The following is a 21,205-nucleotide window of genomic DNA, read 5'->3' on the forward strand; positions in this document are numbered from 1 at the left end:
AGGTAGGTGGGCAAGTGTGGTATGTAATCACAGCGTGTGTGTAATTCCTCCTGGGCCTCAGAGAGCTGAGCTGAGAAGAGAGGAAGCCCCTCTGAGATGGAGGTGAGAGAGAGAGAGAGAGAGAGAGAGAGAGAGAGAGAGAGAGAGAGAGAGACAGCAAGATTTGTGACCTGTTGTCACAAGAAAAGGGCAACCAGTGAAGAACAAACACCATTGTAAATTAAACCCATATTTATGTTTATTTATTTTGTCATTTGTACTTTAACTATTTGCACATTGTTACAACACTGTATATAGACATAATATGACATTTGAAATGTCTTTATTCTTTTGGAACTTCTGAATGTAATGTTTACTGTTCATATTTATTGTTTTTTTTTTCACTTTTGTTTACCATCTGCTTGCTTTGGCAATGTTAACATACGTTTCCCATGCCAATAAAGCCCTTAAATTGAATTGGAATTGAATTGAATTGAGAGAGAGAGACAGAGACAGAGAGAGAGAGCGAGAGAGAGAGACAGAGCGCGAAAGAGAGAGACAGAGACACAGACAGAGGGAGACACACATACAGAGAGAGACACACAGACAGACACACAGAGAGAGAGACAGAGAGACAGAGAGAGAGAGACAGAGAGAGAGACACAGACAGAGAGAGAAACAGAGACAGAGAGAGAGAGACAGAGAGACACACAGACAGAGAGACAGAGAGAGAGACAGAGAGCGAGAGACAGACAGAAAGAGACACAGAGACACAGAGAGAGAGACACACACAGACAGAGACACACAGACAGACAGAGAGACAGAGAGAAAGTGAGAGACAGAGCGAGAGAGAGAGAGAGAAAGAGAGAGAGAGAGAGAGAGAGAGAGAGGGCTGTGAAAAAATAAGTGGGAAATGAATGTAAATACAGTCGGTTTCATTCCTTCACATATCAATACCTCTTGTACACAATGACAGATATAAGATGAAATCCGAGCCCTAAGCCCTATATCACACATTATTGTCAATCACAGTCCCGTAGGGATTCAATATACAGTAGGCTTCTCTATCACTTAGCTGGCCTATTCAATATAGATCACATTATATTTCATCATCCTCCACTGTCTCACCCAGTCTCTGTGTTACAGACCTAATGATTAGTTAAGCAGCTAACGCCCTATTGGAGTAATACTGTATGCTCTCAAATCATGTTTACTGCTGGCTGTCAGCTGTTAATTGTGCTGAATGTGATCTTTAGCATTATTAAATTTTAGCGGTGGTGTGTGTTTGTTCACGGTCTGCTCTGGATCCTACTAGCCACAGCGCTTTTGAACCTACGCAATGGGCTGTGAGTGAGTGCTAGCTAGTGCTAATGCCTGTACCATGCCTTTATCTGTGTGTTCATGTGTGAATAATATGTGTTATGTGTGATTGTGTGTGTGTTCATGTGTGAATATTCGTGTTTGGCGCCCCGCTCTGTTTTCACCTACGCTGCACTGCACCAGTTTAGAACCAATTCAGTTTTACCTTTGAACTCTGATTTATAGTGTAGCAGCCCACCTACCTGTATGTCATGTAAAATATCAACAATCCCACTTTTCCCTAGGCATGAAGAGCCATGTTGGAGACATGTGGTCAGCAGGTGCCATTGAATCACACCGTAAACCAGCTCAGTGCACATCAGACCATTAGCCCAGCCATAGAGAGACTATGACTAAACACACTATTCCCAGTCATTCACACCTCGTTGATCTGGCCCATAGAAGTTGTATTGAGCTGGAGAGGTTATGCAGTGTGTGACTGAGTAAATAAATTCTCCCCATCCATACTACTGTACTGGATGTCCCAAAGGCTATAGGGTGATGTCGACCCTCCTTAGTGCCAGCTAGAGCTAACCACAGATTTCTATCTGTTCACTCCCACTTCAGTAGGTTAGTCAGATTTGTTGATATAGTATTTATTCAGAGGTCCTGACACTCCTCAGTAGGAGAGGTATTTTAAACGTGAAGGAGGAGACGACAACCTTTTGATATTTACTGTTTAAGTACCTCTCCTCCCACACCACCCATACAACGCTTTGATACTTGTGTATCATCATGTGTTACAGCAGCACCTCTTTTGTATTCTAGTAGTGTGGCATAGTAGTGAGCCTGTGGTTAGATTCTGTCTTTTATTGGTATTTAATGTATACATTTTGTTCGATTCCTTTGATTAGGTTTCTGTGTGTATTGTGCAGTGTGAACAGAGTTATATACAGTATTTTTCTGAATGGCTGTGTGTGTACGTGTGTGTGTGTATCGGGTTGCACTCAGCACTGATATACAGTACCATACACTCTCCCCGCACTCGGCCTCCAATCGCTGTGAAGAGGTAGGGGCACAGTGAACGAGTGGACAGGGGGAGGGGGGACAGCCAGGCAATAAGAGACACAGCCGATGACGAGAGACACCAGATGATAGTCATTAGTGTGTTCTCCTCTCCCGGCCCAGTCCAGACCTCAGGACAGGCATAGCAACACATCCATCCTCATGAGCTACTGAGAGGTGGATTCATCAACACATTTGTTTGGCCCCAAATAGACTTTCTACATTGATTTTCTCTCTCTCTTTTTTCCATGGCATATTTTCAAGATGGCTTCCAGCCTCTGCCTTACATGGATTTCGACTTCCATTAGAAAACTATATGAAGAAAAAATTGGGTGTTTCTGGGGTGAAATACAGGACTGTTTTGGAAATGTAAACTATTTGTTAGAGTATTTGTTAGTATCTGACAACCAGACAGCATATTTTAGAGACCTGATGTCACCTAAACTCCTTTTAGTCATCCACTAAAACCAAGTTGGCAACTCCATTGTGCCTCCATTTCTTAATGTCAGCAGCATATGATTGGGGCATATGATATCCAAATATATAGATTACACTTTATTGACTGACTTTATTGACTGACAATGGGCTGGTTTCTCGGACACTGATTTAGCCTGGTCCTGGCCTTAAAAGCTATTAAGATTTTATATTGAGCACGCTTTTCTAGTCCATTATTTGGCTTAATCTGGCACCAGGAAACTGTCCCTTTGTGTAATATAAACACAATCCTATTGTTGCATGGTGTCAGAGGTCTCTCATCAGGAGCAGAGGAACAGAGGAACCAGAATGACTCCCAGAGTGGCTCCCAGGACACCAACCCTCCTACAGTGGGGAAAAAAAGTATTTAGTCAGCCACCAATTGTGCAAGTTCTCCCACTTAAAAAGATGAGAGAGGCCTGTAATTTTCATCATAGGTACATGTCAACTATGACAGACAAATTGAGGGAAAAAATCCAGAAAATCACATTGTAGGATTTTTAATGAATTTATTTGCAAATGATGGTGGAAAATAAGTATTTGGTCACCTACAAACAAGCAAGATTTCTGGCTCTCACAGACCTGTAACTTCTTTTTTAAGAGGCTCCTCTGTCCTCCAATCGTTACCTGTATTAATGGCACCTGTTTGAACTTGTTATCAGTATAAAAGACACCTGTCCACAACCTCAAACAGTCACACTCCAAACTCCACTATGGCCAAGACGAAAGAGCTGTCAAAGGACACCAGAAACTAAATTGTAGACCTGCACCAGGCTGGGAAGACTGAATCTGCAATAGGTAAGCAGCTTGGTTTGAAGAAATCAACTGTGGGAGCAATTATTAGGAAATGGAAGACATACAAGACCACTGATAATCTCCCTCGATCTGGGGCTCCACGCAAGATCTCACCCCGTGGGGTCAAAATGATCACAAGAACGGTGAGCAAAAATCCCAGAACCACACGGGGGGACCTAGTGAATGACCTGCAGAGAGCTGGGACCAAAGTAACAAAGCCTACCATCAGTAACACACTACGCCGCCAGGGACTCAAATCATGCAGTGCCAGACGTGTTCCCCTGCTTAAGCCAGTACATGTCCAGGCCCGTCTGAAGTTTGCTAGAGTGCATTTGGATGATCCAAAAGAGGATTGGGAGAATGTCATATGGTCAGATGAAACCAAAATATAATTTTTTGGTAAAAACCCAACTCGTCGTGTTTGGAGGGCAAAGAATGCTGAGTTGCATCCAAAGAACACCATACCTACTGTGAAGCATGGGGGTGGAAACATCATGCTTTGGGACTGTTTTTTCTGCAAAGGGACCAGGACGACTGATCCGTGTAAAGGAAAGAATGAATGGGGCCATGTATCGTGAGATTTTGAGTGAAAACCTCCTTCCATCAGCAAGGGCATTGAAGATGAAATGTGGCTGGGTCTTTCAGCATGACAATGATCCCAAACACACCGCCCGGGCAACGAAGGAGTGGCTTCGTAAGAAGCATTTCAAGGTCCTGGAGTGGCCTAGCCAGTCTCCAGATCTCAACCCCATAGAAAATCATTGGAGGGAGTTGAAAGTCCGTGTTGCCCAGCGACAGCCCCAAAACATCACTGCTCTAGAGGAGATCTGCATGGAGGAATGGGCCATAATACCAGCAACAGTGTGTGAAAACCTTGTGAAGACTTACAGAAAATGTTTGACCTGTGTCATTGCCAACAAAGGGTATATAACAAAGTATTGAGAAACTTTTGTTATTGACCAAATACTTATTTTCCACCATAATTTGCAAATAAATTCATAAAAAATCCTACAATGTGATTTTCTGGATTTTTTTCCCTCATTTTGTCTGTCATAGTTGACGTGTACCTATGATGAAAATTACAGGCCTCTCTCATCTTTTTAAGTGGGAGAACTTGCAGAATTGGTGGCTGACTAAATACTTTTTTTCCCCACTGTATGTCTTCCTGGAAACTGAGATTAAACCACAATCCAATTCAGCTAGTCTTTATGTCATGTTTTTACTGTGAGGTTGCTCTGGGACATGGAAAGGCAGTATCTCTCATCTCGATAAAGCTTAGTCAGAGCTAGTTGTTTTTACTTGTTTCTTCAGATATTCACAAAAACCTTCGATCTGACAGTCAGTTTACAGTGGCTAGCAGCTTAGCTCTGCAGTTCAGTCATTCTCTGTGCTGCCCTTTCATTGCTCTCTCACAGCCCTCTCTAATGCCAGCCCACACAGCTGTACACAATGCCACGCACGCTCTTTCTTTGTGGGTTCTTGTGTGTGAGTGTGTGTGTGTGTGTGTGTGTGTGTGTGTGTGTGGGCATGCATGTGTGTGTGTTTGACGACGGCCGTTCCAGGAAGCGTGCTCACTCGGAGGAGCAGGCGGGGTTGTAAACAGAAACACCACCCAGGGCCTCTTTGATGGGCTGTGACTCACAGAGGTGTGAGGGGTGGAGTGTAATTGTGTGTGGGTGCACGCAGGAGTGTGAGTGGTTATGAGTGTGTGTGTGTGTGTCCTTATGAGAGAGGGTAAGGGGCGTCCTACAGGTTCAGCCTGGGGTTTGTGTGGTGTTCATGGTTTCAGGGCCAGCAGCAGAGTGGGAGCATGTTATGGCTGTACAGTAGGATAGTCATGCAATATGTTATTGTTACAGTGGTTGACCCTGGGGTTATGTTACGCCCCACGTTCTGTATTGTTCAGTTGACGCTATAATTAAATGAGTACAGTTAGCTCTGACACCTGTAGTTGCTTCTATCCTTCAAACTTAACACAGCAGAGTGGGAGGTTGGGGGTGTGGGCCGTGGTGGGGGCCATGGTGTAATCAAATCTATTTACTCTCTCGATGAGTAAATATAACAAGATGGCTGAACCCCTCTGACTGAAAGAGTCCCTGTAGATTCATAGCCCCTTTATACAGTGTAGATTGACTTAAATGAATTACTTTCCTGTGGAAAAGCGTTAGTGGGAATGGTTTCATTCTGTCCACTACATCATATGACCTCTGTGGTAATGGAATGAGACTGAGAAAGTTTCAGCACAAAATGTCCCTAGCCATAGGAAAGCACGAGCAAGCATTCTTTTTTTAAAGACATTTGTTAATTTTCTTGTGTTTATATTAGAGATAGCAGTTGTGTACAATAATTACTATTACTTTGCTCTGACTTGATATTCATTGATATTCAAACAGTGATTGATATTCACATTAAAGTGACTGAGCTGTGAATATCCATAAAAATATGTATTCTGTCCCAAAGGGTCTCATAGTTAGCTTGTGCTCCTAATTCACTGAGATGAATACTGACAGCATTGACAACTCGATGGAGGAAGAGGATGTATTTTAATCGCTTTTGAGGGTTACTTTAAGTCATTTCTACACTTATCCGGTGATGAATCTGCTGACTAGAGTTAGGGAGGATTGGTACAGGGCGATCATGTGACTCCAGGGAGCTACTTTACTCCTATTGGATAGAGTTGTGGAGAGAGAGAGGGAGAAAGAGAGGATGAAAGACCCAGAATAAAATATGCAAGCTCATTCTCTCTCTGCTTCAAAGAAAACCTCAAGTTCACCTCAGCTCACTGTCGCCAAGGTGACCCGACACAACCAAAATACAACTATGCAGAAATCATGAGACGGAGCCAAACTAAAAATATTGCATCCCAACAGACAATGGCATTCAACCACTTGTATTTACACAATGAGGACAGGCTATTTTAGTAACAGGTACCTGCGGCTACAGACCTATCTCTTTGCTTAATTCTGATTCTAATTTTAGAGAGTAACGATTTCTTGCCAGACTATGGAAAATGCTTGACTCCCTTCCTGTTTGATGGATAAGAACTCTTGACTTGAGTAAATTGTCCAAATTGCGAGCTACCACTTGTAAATTGCTCATGCCCACTCCCCAGGTCTTCCCCTGGCCCCCGTCATCTCTCAATTGTATTGCTGCTGATGAGATGGCAGTTAGCAGGGTCATTAATAACCACTGGGAAGGAATTAGGCATCCTGAAACTTTTCTGGAAGATTCTTGGCTCTCTCTCAAAGCGAGATGAGACAAGCTCTTTCTCTCCTTTCTTTCTTTCTTTCTTTCTTTCTTTCTTTCTTTCTTTCTTTCTTTCTTTCTTTCTTTCTTTCTTTCTTTCTTTCTTTCTTTCTTTCTTTCTTTCTTTCTTTCTTTCTTTCTTTCTTTCTTTCTTTCTTTCTTTCTTTCTTTCTTTCTTTCTTTCTTTCTTTCTTTCTTTCTTTCTTTCTTTCTTTCTTTCTTTCTTTCTTTCTCTCTCTCTCTCCCATCGTACCTGGGCCAGTGGAGCTCAACCCAGCGCAGATAAGATGAGAGAGGGAGAGATAAAGCAGAGTGCATTAGTACATGTGCTAGTGAGCAGTGTGAAGTTTGACCCTGGTCTGCAGCATGACGTGACCGGCACCCAGCAGTGGCTGCTAGCTGTCTGTGAAGAGGATGAGTGTTCTTCTAGAGGGCCACTTCACAACACTGTCACTCCTCACAGATAGACAGGGGGAGGGGAGTCCACTGTGCACTGAGAGATCCCTTATCAGGGCCTCAAAAGAGCAATAAGATCTTCAAGATACAATAAACCACATTTTTTATTTGAATTCCAAAAGCAAAGTCTACATCTATAAACGTGAATGATTGGACAGAATGATCTGAGCAAGATGGACGTTTTCCCCCCAAATGCTTAGACTCTGGAGCGTGGAAAGAGGTCAAGTTTCAGAATGGGTGCCTTAGAACTCCTCAGTGTCTTTTGTCTACTCAAAACACCATGAAAGTTTCAACTCTGTTGCTTTCTTCTGTTTTCTCTTCTGCAGTTTTAGTGCTGCCTAGTCATGAAACCAGCATCTTGGGTTGAGGATTTAGGTGTAAGTAGTTGGCAGTGGTCTCCACTAAGACAAAGGCATGTAGGCCTAGTTTCTGGAGAAAAATAGGGTAGTGGTGATAAATTGGTCTGCTAATGGACCCCCGAGTCACTGTACTGTGTGTGATGGGAATGGGGTGTCTGTTGAGTCAACTACTCTGCCTAAACTACTCTCTTTCTGTCTAATTGTGAATCTGTATAAATGTAGTATACAGTATAAACACTTATGTTATTACAGTTATAAGGGATATGATTTCATTTAATTTATTAGGATCCCGATCTTACTGGGGTTCGACAAATGCTCAAAAAGAGAGACACTCATTAGCTGTAGCTATTAACTAAAGTCAACCTTTATGTTGTCTTCAGTTTAGTCTGTGTGCCCTTGTTCAGAGTCAAGCAAAATGCTGGAGTAAAGACTAATTGCTCACTATTTCTGTATAGCAGAGCTCTTTGTGTGAGCTATGTGCACTACCTCCTAATTGTATTTCTGTTCTTCTAAAATAATAGAAAAGTGTGAGTGCCCCCCTATTCCTCACTGCAATGAATTGGTCCCATAGGAAAAGTGTTCCTTGAGTGTGTGCACAGGCGCGTGTCGGCATGCATGCGTATCGAGCTCTCCAGATGGAGGGTTAATTGCTGGGAGGAGGGAGAGAGTGTGCTCATTGGCAACAGAACCAGGAGCATGTTGACAGTTCTATATATACTTCATTCAGGTTTTACTTTTAATAACTGAGCAGAGAGAGGAGAGAAGATGAGACTTTATCACTGAGCCAGTATACCACAGAGGACTTCTGGATGTCAGCCTAAAATCATACCACAGACTGACAATAGATTATAATGACTAAACCCAGACTTCATTTAGACTCCGTTTTCTCTGGGGGAAAGTAGCTTGTGAGGCTGGCCGTGTAGAGGAAGTGGATCAGTAGGCCCCTCCTGCCTGTACAAGTGGATCAGTAGGCCCCTCCTGCCTGTACAAGTGGATATATGCAGTTAAGAGATGGATGGAGGATGGTGACTAAGGCATTCATGTGGAGGAGAAGAGAAATGTGATGTAGTCATCTTGCGAGGTCACTTACAATGTGTCTGACCCTTTAGACATGTCCCCATGAACATCAGACAGGCCTATAGCAGTACACTGAAAACAAATACAGTTGATGCCATAATTCCTTCATAGAATTCATAATATGCACTGTAATAATATCATCTCTGCATGTGTGATTCCATGAAAACATTCTCGACCACCACACTCTGCTTGGTTGGGTTGGGACCTGCGCATGCCTTTTCATTTGCTTGCCTTCCGTTAAAAAGGGCACCATCTGGTTGGGGTCAGCAGCACCCCAATCTGACCTTAGATCTGCTGGTATTACCTTGCAGATTGTAGACTGCAGTCTGCGCGCATGCCTTGCTTTACTCAACCTCTCACACTAGAATGATTTTATAATGAACACACTGCTATATTTACATGATAATGTTTAGCTTCCATTTGTCTCTGTATCTGTTTGCCCCATACTCCTCCTCCCTTAGATGTTCCTCTTTCTTTCCCTCCCTCCCTCTCTTGGTGTTACTTGAGTGGTATTTTTGAAAGTTGTTGACTGATCTCGATGTTCTATCTCTCTTTCTGTCTCTCTCTCTACCCTCCTCTTGCTCCCCCTCCTTCTAACCTGGTCTCTCTTCCTCTGTTTGTAGTAGGCTATGTTGTGTTATAGTAGTTCTTTAGTGGTTGCTGATGTGATGTTGTTGCCGTCTTCTCTTTTGCCTTTGTTTCGTCCCTGCGTTGTTCTTCTGTCTGTGTTGTGGTGAGCGCTCCCCTAACCTCAGTTCATTCTGTTGTGGCATCACCGCAGTCCAGGATGACGCTGCTCCAGGTACCCAGGAGTACATTATGTTGCGGCAGGATTCCATCCATTCATCAGCGGATTTAAGGAGTAAAGGGTCCCCCTTTCGTGCTAAGTGTCACGAAATCTTCTGCTGCCCGCTGAAGCAAGTGGTCAACAAAGAGAGCTCAGAGCCTGAAGGTTTGTCCGCACCCCCTCCTTGTTTTTTTTGCTGATGCTTTTTTTTTTTTGCCTTTTCCCCTCTCTCTCTCTCTCTCTCTCTCTCTCTCTCTCTCTCTCTCTCTCTCTCTCTCTCTCATATTCTGTCTGAACTGATAGTTCTCCCCTCCTACTCAAAACTAAGTTTTGTGTGTGTGCGTGTGTGGGTGCCTGTGTGTCTTATGCTTGCCTGTGGAGCACATCCCACCCAAACCCCATCCAACCATCAGGCTTGGGTCATTGTCACCCAGAGGCGCATGCTCCAGCCAAAATAAACAAATAATAAAAACCCCTGAAGGGTTATAGAATGATGCAGCTGCTGTCCACCATACTTTAGCGTTTCTATTTCAACCACTTGGCTTCATAAAATAACAAGCTTGCAACTTGTGCTACAGCCCTATCCCTCTGTCCGTATAGCACATTCACATTAGGTTCATATTAGGATGATGCTAGTACGTTATTGGCATGCGCCCCACCCATTAAGTAACTGTCCGTCTCCCCCCTCCTCATGTTCCCCTGGCTTTTAGTCTGGCTGGCTTTAGACCTGTCCATCTCTTTCACCTAGTCCCCCTCTATTTTTCCTTCTTCCCATCTCTCCTCCCGCTCGCTGCCCCTCCCCCTTTCTCTACCTGCCTTTCTCCTCCCCCCTCTCTCCCCTCCCCCACTCCCCTCCCCCACTCTCTCTCTCTATCCCCTTCCCTGGCGCTTGCAGACACATGAGGGTTTGGTTTGCCTGTGTATAGTCATGCTCATTGGGGAGAGGGGTAGACACTGTACAGTAACGTTAGTGTGCTCTAAGCACCTGCATGCTGATGCATTGTGCATGTATGCTTACTACTAGGGGTTGATTGTTCCATCTATTGCCTGAGGCTTGTGCCATGTTCATCAATAGAGTACTAAGATTGCAAAATATGAAGGTGCCTTCCTTTTCAGACTTCCAGACAGCTTGGTAAGCAAGTTGATTCCCTATGGGTTATAGTACATTTGCAGTGTAAGCTGGCTTGTCATGTGGTCTCACAGCTACATGATAATCACCGGTTGAATCAGATGTGTGGGCTGCTCTTGAACATAGAGCATATTGTACATATATTCACTTGGTGCATTATAATATATGTTATTATATGTTATTCTGTGTGAGAGAGAGAGAGAGAGAGAGAGAGAGAGAGAGAGAGAGAGAGAGAGAGAGAGAGAGAGAGAGAGAGAGAGAGAGAGAGAAAGAGAGAGAGAAAGAGAGAGAGAGAGAGAGAGAGAGAGAGAGAGAGAGAGAGAGAGAGAGAGAGAGAGAGAGAGAGAGAGAGAGAGAGAGAGAGAGAGAGAGAGAGAGAGAGAGAGAGAGAGAGAGAGAGAGAGAGAGAGAGAGAGAGAGAGAGAGAGAGAGAGAGAGAGAGAGAGAGAGAGAGAGAGAGAGATAGATAGATAGATAGATAGATAGATAGATAGATAGATAGATAGATAGATAGATAGATAGATAGATAGATAGATAGATAGATAGATAGATAGATAGATAGATAAGAACTACAGATCTATTATTCAGTTTGGCTGTAACTCCACTGTGACGTGACTGAATTTACAAAGGAAGGAGGGGAGATAGACTGCTGCCTTATGTAACCTATTAGCTGGGGTGTCATTAACATTTAATGGACTGATGTGATGTGATGTGGTCTGTGGCGGTGCTATGGCCCTATGTTCAGTACAGAGAACCCTCCCAGGCATCACCCTCCAAGTATAACAAACAGCTGCCTCTCTCAGGAGCACTGTCTGGACATACAGTGCTGGAGTGGTACTACATATTTAACAAAAAGGGTTCTATATAGTACCAGAAAGGGTTATTTGGCTTGTAACGATAGCAGAACCCTTTTTGGTGACATATAGAATCCTCTTTTAAAGGTTCTATAAAGAACCATGCTCTGAAGGTTCTACAGTATATAAAGGGTTCTATGAGTGATTATGGTTCTACATAGAACCATCACCCTTATGAACAAACCCTTGAATAACCCTCTGTTGTAGTAACTCTGTGTGTATTATTGCCAGTGGTACAGGAATAGGGTCTGTCATTCAGGGAAATGAGAAACTCAATATACAGTAGGATCACTGTTTGCTGCCAAAGACCATGTTGTTTTATAAGTAAGCTTCAATAAAATATAATGATAACAGTGAGCGAACAGACATTTGCCAGCTTGTCTTGTCCAGCTCCTGTTGTACATTTGGATGTTTGTAATCACTCTCCTCTTACTGACTATGGAGAACACATGGGATGGGGACATGTGTAATGTACTGTAGATGTGAGGTTACAGTAAATTATAGGGGACACTCGGTTGTTCTTTAATCTCTGCCACACTCACATCAGTACTATCTCTGCTGCACTCACATCAGTACTATCTCTGCTGCTCTCACATCAGTACTATCTCTGCTGCTCTCACATCAGTACTATCTCTGCTGCACTCACATCAGTACTATCTCTGCTGCTCTCACATCAGTACTATCTCTGCTGCTCTCACATCAGTACTATCTCTGCTGTATTCACATCAGTACTATCTCTGCTGCACTCACATCAGTTCTATCTCTGCTGCACTCACATTAGTATTATCTCTGCTGCACTCACATCAGTACTATCTCTACTAGTCACCTAATCCCACTGTGATCCCCATCACAACGCTGCATTACACAGACTTGCTTCACAGAACAACACATCAGTAGCCTGTATCACATCTGCTGCACTATCAGACTCTATCAGACTCCCCAAGGGCATGAGATCAGAGGGATATACAGTACCCACAGGGTCAGGCAGGGAGGCAGCCACTCTCCCCTAGCCCCAGTCCCCGAGACCCCTCGCCCATAAAGCCCTCGTCGACACAAGCTGTCTATTTGTCAAGCCGTCTGTCTGTCAAGCCGTCTGTCTGTCTCCTATCTCCTTTCTTTTCACTATTTCCCCCTACTTGTCTCTCTCTCTCTCTCTCTCTCTCTCTCTCTCTCTCTCTCTCTCTGTCTGTCTGTCTGTCTCTCTCTGTGTCTCTCTGTCTCTCTCTCTCTCTCTCTGTCTCTCTCTGTCTCCCTCTCTCTCTCTCTCTCTCTCTCTCTCTCTCTCTCTCTCTCTCTCTCTCTCTCTCTCTCTCTCTCTCTCTCTCTCTCTCTCTCTCTCTCTCTCTCTCTCTCTCTCTCTCTCTCTCTCTCTCCTGGGTCAATCTCTTATCTCCTTCTCCTTCTCCCCATCCTATATTCTCTTTCCCTCTCTCCATCTCTCCCTCTATTTCTCTCCTTCCTTCTGTTTCTCCACTCTAGATGAAAAGTCTTGCCCAGGGGGCTGATCTGTGTACACATCCCATCCATAATTCAGTGGCTTTGTGTTGATCCTCCCCAACTCCACGCTAAAGTCAATACAAACCCTCAACTGGCAGCCCGCAGGTGGTTTTATTTGGCCCCCCATGTTTTCTGAGCAATAAATAAATAAATAAATGTAATAATGTTCCCAAGTATTCCCACGCATAAAAGAGAGACATGTGATCGTATAGGTTTGAAATGATTATGTTTTAGTCAAATATTAGATCTGTTTGGGCTTCTTGCGGTCAATTTGCAGTCTACAAATGATTTGTAATGATGTTTTGGCCCTCCGACCATCTACTCAAGAAGAAATCGGCCCGCGGCTGAATCTAGTTGATGATCCCTGCCCTATACAGACCCAAACCGGGCTCCTCTCTTCTCCTGTTATTTATCGGCTATACTATAGAATTTATGGAGCACTCAGCAGGCTGTTCATAGAAGCCAGTAAACATGACGAGTCCATGTCATAACTCTGTCACTGTGTTCTATTGCCCTTGTCACTGCCATGTCGTCCTCCTTAATCCCATTAATCACCTCTCCCAGTCTTTGTCCCCCCCCCTTTTCCTCATGTGACCAACGAGGTGAATATTGTATCTGTATCTGTAGAGTACAGAGCAGTATGTGTTAGGGAGGCAGAATCCCATACTACTTTACATTCAAACATATTCTGGCCTGTCAGTTACTGTAAGTGTCTTATTGACAAACTAATCTGTCAGTGGAGCACTGAGCCATGGAGATGGAGACAGAGACACAACAAGCGCTAACACACTCATCTTTTCCTTCACCAGCCCCCACCCAGCTATCCAAATGTGTAATGCATTACTGCCATTCGCAAGACTGACGACATACAGTAATTGCATTTCACGAGGACAGTGTGTGTGTGTGTGTGTGTCATAACTGTGTATCCCACCATGCCTTTCCCTGTGTCCCGTTCGTTCCCCAGCTACAATGTTGACAAGAGCCAAACAAAAAGGCCCCTGGAAGCGCGAGCACACACACGCAAACGCACACATTCCGACAACACCGCATGTTAACATTCTTTCTCTCTCTGCGAAAGCAGCTCTTTGTGTGCAGAGCATGAATAAATGATGTTTATGATAGTGTGTGTTTGGGCCCTGCAGGAGAGGCAGGCTGTGCTGTGGTGGAGGTAGCCAGCTAACATTGTCTCAATGTCACATCAACACTGACTTAATAAGGGGGCTGACATGTGTTGTGACTGGGATATTACATGACCTCCTCAGTGCACTTACAAGAGAATGGGGAAGTAGTGTGAGGGTCAGGGTGAGCACACAGTGTGTACAATGTGTCCTCTGTGCTATAATGTGTGAGTGTGTGTGCGTGTGCGCGTGTGTGTGTGTGCATGTTATAAGCTTTGTTATCTAATCAGCACCCTTCACACTGATTCCCAGCACTACTGTACCAGTCATGCGTGTGCTGTAGTTTGTATGCCTGACTGCTACCTTCTAAGAGCATGCTTACTCTATGGCGGTAACACACACGAACATCGAAACACACACAGATTATCTCTCACTTCCATAACATCGACGCAACAATTTTTAAAGCACCTCTGGGCAGCAATCTCCAAGGACGAGTATAAAAAGCCTGAAATTGTGTATGACAACCATGACAACAACAACAACAACCACTGAGCACCACTGCAGGGCCCCGGGAGGAAGTGAAGTAGAGTCAAGTCGCCTGGGCCATTAGCTTCCATCATGTGCTATTTAATTAGCACTTCACTCCCATTCTGCCCATCCTCTCCCCTCCTCTCCTCCTCTCCCCCTCTCCCATCCTCCGCCAGACAGACTGCTGATGAGTGAAGGAACAAATGACTGGAACTCTTCACTGAGAGATCTTCAGATCCTTTGAGTGACTGAGGCTCCACATACTTAATGAGTTTGTCATTGGGAGGGAACGAGATAGAGAGAGGGAGAGAGAAGGATGTCTGGCAGTGACTGAAGCTGCTCTGTAGACAGATTTATGTGTTTGTTGGTATTTGTGGATCGATAGGCAAAGTATCTTAATGTCCTTTTTTGTTGCTCATGGATCAGTGGGTTTTATTGTGGGACCTTTTTCTGCTCTCTCTGTTTCTCCTCCAATCCCCCTCCTTTATGTTCCCTTCCTTACACTTGTTTATTTCAATCGGGTGTGTCAAAGGCTGGAACAAAAACCTGCACACACTGCAGCCCTCCAGGACCGGAGTTGTAGTTGCCGACCACTGCCCTAGAGAGACCACTGAGGGTTTACTTACTTCCACACACCAGCCTCGGTCACATCTCGTTCTCCTGCGCTCAGATCCCAGAATTCCCTGTGGCCCCCCCTAACTCAGCTGCCCCTACACTGATTCAGAACGAGCTCCTGTGATCCTCTCTGCTGTCTGACCCAGATCTGTACCCAAACCTCCCTCCATTAAACCCTGAGGAGACGCATTACAGCCTTAACAAGGTACAGCTAGCCTACCAATTCCCTTTGGGTAGGAACACTGTTGAGCTTGCGAGTGCAATCCTGTAAAAGTGTTCCTCTACAAAGGTGCCATTGTTCCCTATGGTGGAGTGGAGTGACAGTCAGGAGGGTGTAAGTTTTCCTCCGAAGTGTAAACAAGCTTTCAACTCTATAAGCGGCGCAGTGATGCAAAATGCAGAGCCAGCGTGTCGTTAAAGGCCTAGTGGAGAGGCTGCTGACAGCTGACGCACGTACACACACTTCCAGAGGAACACACACACCACGACTGGCAAGAGAGATCCCCATGAAATATGTCAGAGCTCGCTCCCGTAATTTTTCAGCTGTCAACACTAGATGTCAACTCACTGACAATGACGACTTTTCTCCAAGTTTCATCTCTTTGCCATGTAAACTGACACATGTATCATGTCAGGCACACACAGTATAGACATGATGGATAAAATACATCCAATCCCATGAATGGGAAGTTGCATATGCATACACTGAGTGGACTAAACATTAGGGTCACCTTCCTAATATTGAGTTGCACCCCCTTTTGCCCTCAGAACATTCTCAATTCATAGGGGCATGGACTGTTTTGTGTACCAGCTTCAAACAGCTGAAAATACAATATTTTTGGTTATTGAAAATATATTTCACAGGGGTTTAGATGGTACAATGATTCTCTACACTATACATTGCTTGTTCTGTCACATAAACTGAAATTAGGCGAACTATTAGAATTTTAGCAACCAGGAAATGGCGGAGCGATTTTTGCATATTGCATCTTTAATCTCTGGGCCATGATGGTGACACAATTAGTCCACCTGGCCTACTGCATCCCAACCACTGAGGTATTATAAGAACTGGAGACTGTGCCCAAGATGTCCGACCATTGTTTTCAAGGTAATCTACTCAGATTTGCATACGCCGATTCATGGACCGTCTATATCCGGGTTGCATCCAGTTTATACGGAACAACATCACATGCGCACAAGTACAGGGAGCAGCACGAGCAGCGACGACGTCGTCACGTCATCCAAAAACATTGCAGACGTTGGATGAATATATAATGTTAATATCTTTGGCTGTGAGTGATGGAAACAAAATCGTCCTCAGCAACTATTATTTGAATAAATCAATGGATGTTTTGTGCTCAAAGGTGATTACTAAAGTGTCTTATTAGGAATTTTCAAATTTCACTTCTCCATGTGGCCATCTATGGAAATTGTATTTTTGGGTGGGGCGTCAGTTAAACTGCAGTACTGAAGCAAAACTGTAGGAGCAATCGAAACCATGTTTCTAGACCAGAACCCTGGCCCCTTGATCCAAACCAGCTGTTGATAGGGAGGGACAGGCCACTGAGTGGTTGGCTTGCTGTGGTCCTCTGTAGCTCAGCTGGTAGAGCACGGCGCTTGTAACGCCAAGGTAGTGGGTTCGATCCCCGGGACCACCCATACACAAAAATGTATGCACGCATGACTGTAAGTCGCTTTGGATAAAAGCGTCTGCTAAATGGCATATTATTATTGCTGCCAGCTCTACACCACAAACATCCAGATCCCTTTAAACCACTAAATCACTATCCACAGTACCACTGTTGTGTTCTCTTAGGAGACTATACACTGCCCCATCCCCTGTGTACACGCCCCATGAGAGCCAGTTAAAAGCTTTGTGTATGTATCAAACTGAGAGACAAAAAAAAAAATGAGCTCACGCTCTGTTTCACTCGTTGTCATTTCATTAGAGCATTGGTCTCCAGTACGGTACTGTGTCAGGCTGCTATTTGAGTCATCTGACAGTCCTGTCCCACTTCAACGTGTGGAAAAGCCATTTCACTCTGTCTGTCCCAGCACTGATCAATAACCAGGCTCTCAACAGATCCATTTAAAAGTAATTTGGGCTGTTGTCTCGCCTCTGTCACTTTTTTATTCCTGGTTCATTCAACAATATGCTCTCATTTCCTGTCAAATGCTTACAAGAAAAGCAATCGCTTGCTTTTCCGGATTCATTTTCCGGCTTTTATTGGATCTGCTGCTGTGTGGAAGTTCTGATAAGAATGGGCTGTGAGGCATTCAACATTTATATGTATTTTATTTTAATATTTACCAGAGCATTTTTCACATTTTCATATCTTGAGTCTTCTAAATGAAGATTGAGTGATTGCAATGAACCATGTGCCTTCCTCTTCTGGCCATGTACCCCCTTCCCCCTGGACCTCTCTGTAGGCTGGGTAGACAATACCTCAGTTTAGCCCCTCCACTGGCAAAGAGAGACAAACAGAGAGGCAAGCCTGGCTGGTTTTGGCTGGGCTGGACTGGGGCGGTAGTTAACACACAGTGACAGTGGGAGTGAGATGGGCGTCATTTGGGTGAGACGTGGGTTACGTAAGGCCCTCTGTGACCCTGCTTGCCATGTCCCGTGCATCGTCCCGTCCCAGGAGGCACCAGGCGGCACCATGCCAGGCGGGCTGCCATCCGGGGGCTAATGTTGGCTGTGATTCACACAGACACCCAATTTCGCCCATCATTTCGATTGACAGCTCCAAAGATGTCTGGGCTGTTTCATCACAGGCAGAAGGGCTGAGGGATTAAAGACAGGGAGTAGTTTAAGTTCAGGGAATTTAGAATTTTGGAGAATACGGTGATTCCACTATAGGCTTATTGCTAAATTCTGGGCAGCAATATACACAGCCACACAGCTGTTGTTTTGTTGTTTTCTTATCTGGCTTTCAAAAGGTGTTGTAGATAATCATCTCTCTGTTTACGTTCATATCCTATGCATAGCCAACTCTTTCCACCAACATCATACATGTCTAGGGAATGTGCTTCTACCTTTCCCTCAACCTCAGTTTGTCTGTTATTTTCTCTGCCAGACATCCATTCCATAGTTGCTCTCTACTTTCTCTCTGTTTGCCAGCCATGGTGGAGTAGGGTTGTTTGTTTACTTGCTTGTAGACAGTGGTTAAATGTCTGGAGAAAGTACAGGCTACCCCTCCGTTGCCTTAGCCCATTTACTGTCGACTCAGTGATCTCTGGAGTGAGCAAATCTCTTCCCCAAGCCTGCGTTAGTGAATACCTAAAGCAGGGGTCGGCAAGTGATTTCTTTTGGCACACACATTTCTTTATTAATTTATTACTTTTTTGGGTTACAAAAATACTGTAAAATCACCAGGAATTCAGCAAAAAAAATTGTTTAGTTTAGAAAATCTGTTCCCAAGTATTCCCACAAATAAAAAAATAAACATATGTGATCGTGTCTCAATGTAATCAAGGTATGAAATGATTGTTACTTTTTGGGTTTAATTGTGGTGAATTTGCAGTGTACAAATTATTCAAATTATTTTCCGGCCCCCTCGACCATTCACTCCGACACAAATCGGCGCGCGGCTGACCTGAAGCTGACCTGAAGAGTCTGTACCACTATTTAACCATGCTGAAGACATCATACAGCTTTACTTTTTGTAGTTGTTGGCTTCCCTCCCATATGCCCTTAAATGACCTTGTTCCCCTCCCTCCCTGTCTCCTTCCATGGTCATGTTTGGTTAGCCCACCATCTCCCATCTCCCTGTCTCTGCTCTGTACATTTGATCATGATAACACTCTCTCTTTATGGGTTCGCTGGGAGGATTACAACAACAACACTGACCTCTCAAGGTCTTTCTCCAGCTCAAGGCGAGATACTATCAACAACTATAAACCGATCCTAGGAATCCACAAACAATGTTTTCTTTGGGGTGTTTGACATCAATAAGAAACCATAGTTCTTGTCAAACAAGCTCCCCATCTGAACTTCCTCTCTGTCTCTTGGAGCCTTAGCTTATGTTTTTGGGGCTGAAGGTTAGCAGCAGTGGAGGGCCTCGGCAGCACTATAGATGTGTGACGAGTACTGAGGATACGAAGAGGCAGGACGCAGACGCAGGTATCAACAAGGTAAAGGTTTACTTAACAATGAGAGAGAGAATAACAAAGAGTGAGTAAACGACACGACGCTAACAATTACACACAACAATGACTGCACAGTCCAGGGCTATATAGTGGTGGTGATGAGATGATGAGATGCAGGTGCGCTGGAGGTGATTAGGGTGCATTGGGTTTCCATTCCTGTGTTGACGAGGTGGTGTGCTCAGACCTGTGGCTCAGTAGAACAGCGAATCAGAGCGCCGGAGGGGAGCAACGGGAGGAGACGTGACAAGATGAGCTAAATAGATAATAATGCACAGTGTTAACGAAGAGACCATCCTTCACCTGCTAACGCTCTGCTACTCAGCCCTCCTCTAGAAAGAACTGGAGTCCCTTACCCCCCTCCCTTTCATCTACTCTCCCCCGTCCTCCCCTTCCCCCGGCCCTGTGGTCCCGCCATGGTGTGCCTTACCACTCCATTAAGCGTTGCAGGTGTTTGTCAAATGAGCGATGGAGTAAAGTAACTCGATTGGCCCGGTGGGGACATGCCCTGTTTTCCTCAATAACCCCCGCAGACTGCTCGCTGTTCTGTTCTGTTTCTCCACACACATCACACACACACTCGGCTCCCTCCACACTCCCCATCAGCATGCAGGGCACAGAAGTCATCGTCAGAAACCCAAATCAAATTTTGCGGCGAGGCAACCTGGCCCAACGAGGCGTGGTGGAATTAATAAGTAGTGCGGGGGCGGTGTGATGCGTTGCAGCGTGCGTGTGGGACTGAGCTGAGCTGCAGTGTACTGTAGCATGGCTGACAGGAGCCAGAGAGGGATGTCAGAGCAGCACAGTACATTACACACTCCCCCATCCACAACCCTGCCCAGCCCCCGCCACCCATACCCTGGCCCCTAGCCACAGCCCAGCCCCCGCCACCCATACCCTGGCCCCTAGCCACAGCCCAGCCCCCGCCACCCATACCCTGGCCCCTAGCCACAGCCCAGCCCCCGCCACCCATACCCTGGCCCCCTAGCCACAGCCCAGCCCCCGCCACCCATACCCTGGCCCCTAGCCACAGCCCAGCCCCCGCCACCCATACCCTGGCCCCTAGCCACAGCCCAGCCCCCGCCACCCATACCCTGGCCCCTAGCCACAGCCCAGCCCCCGCCACCCATACCCTGGCCCCTAGCCACAGCCCAGCCCCGTCACCCATACCCTGGCCCCTAGCCACAGCCCAGCCCCGCCACCCATACCCTGGCCCCTAGCCACAGCCCAGCCCCCGTCACCCATACCCTGGCCCCTAGCCACAGCCCAGCCCCCGTCACCCATACCCTGGCCCCTAGCCACAGCCCAGCCCCGTCACCCATACCCTGGCCCCTAGCCACAGCCCAGCCCCCGCCACCCATACCCTGGCCCCTAGCCACAGCCCAGCCCCCGCCACCCATACCCCGGCCCCTAGCCACAGCCCAGCCCCCGTCACCCATACCCCGGCCCCTAGCCACAGCCCAGCCCCCTCCACCAATCAACATCACGTTAGGGGATAAAGTTTGTAAACAAACAACACATACAGTGTGTCCTCTACCCAGTGTGCGTTAGGGTTGGTGGCAGAGTTAGTATCTGTTGTGCAGTCTGGGCAGTCTGGGACTGTGTTTTTTTGTGTTTATGATGTACTGTGCCCACCCCTTCAGACCCAGAGCCCTATGGCAGCAATTAGCATCAGCCCCCTAATATTAGCATCAGGCCCCTAACCTTAGCATCAGCCCCCTAACATTAGCACCAGCCCCCTAACATTAGCACCAGCCCCCTAACATTAGCACCAGCCCCCT

At 45.6% G+C, this 21,205-nt stretch overlaps 1 protein-coding gene across 3 annotated transcripts in view; it reads left to right on the top strand.

Moving 5' to 3' along the window:
* LOC121543061 (fibroblast growth factor 13) overlaps window positions 1–21,205 on the top strand; it is a 186,076-nt gene that overhangs the window by 74,401 nt on the left and 90,470 nt on the right. For 2 of the 3 annotated variants that reach the window (XM_041852772.2, XM_041852766.2), the window contains exon 3: window positions 9,532–9,702. The exons of the other annotated variant lie outside the window; for it this stretch is intronic. In XM_041852772.2, coding sequence (XP_041708706.1) covers window positions 9,532–9,702 — 171 coding nt within the window. The remainder of the gene's footprint in view (window positions 1–9,531; window positions 9,703–21,205) is intronic. 3 annotated transcript variants of the gene reach the window in all.

Source organism: Coregonus clupeaformis, chromosome 3 (genome assembly GCF_020615455.1).
Source record: "Coregonus clupeaformis isolate EN_2021a chromosome 3, ASM2061545v1, whole genome shotgun sequence".
Classification (NCBI taxonomy): Eukaryota; Metazoa; Chordata; class Actinopteri; order Salmoniformes; family Salmonidae; genus Coregonus; species Coregonus clupeaformis.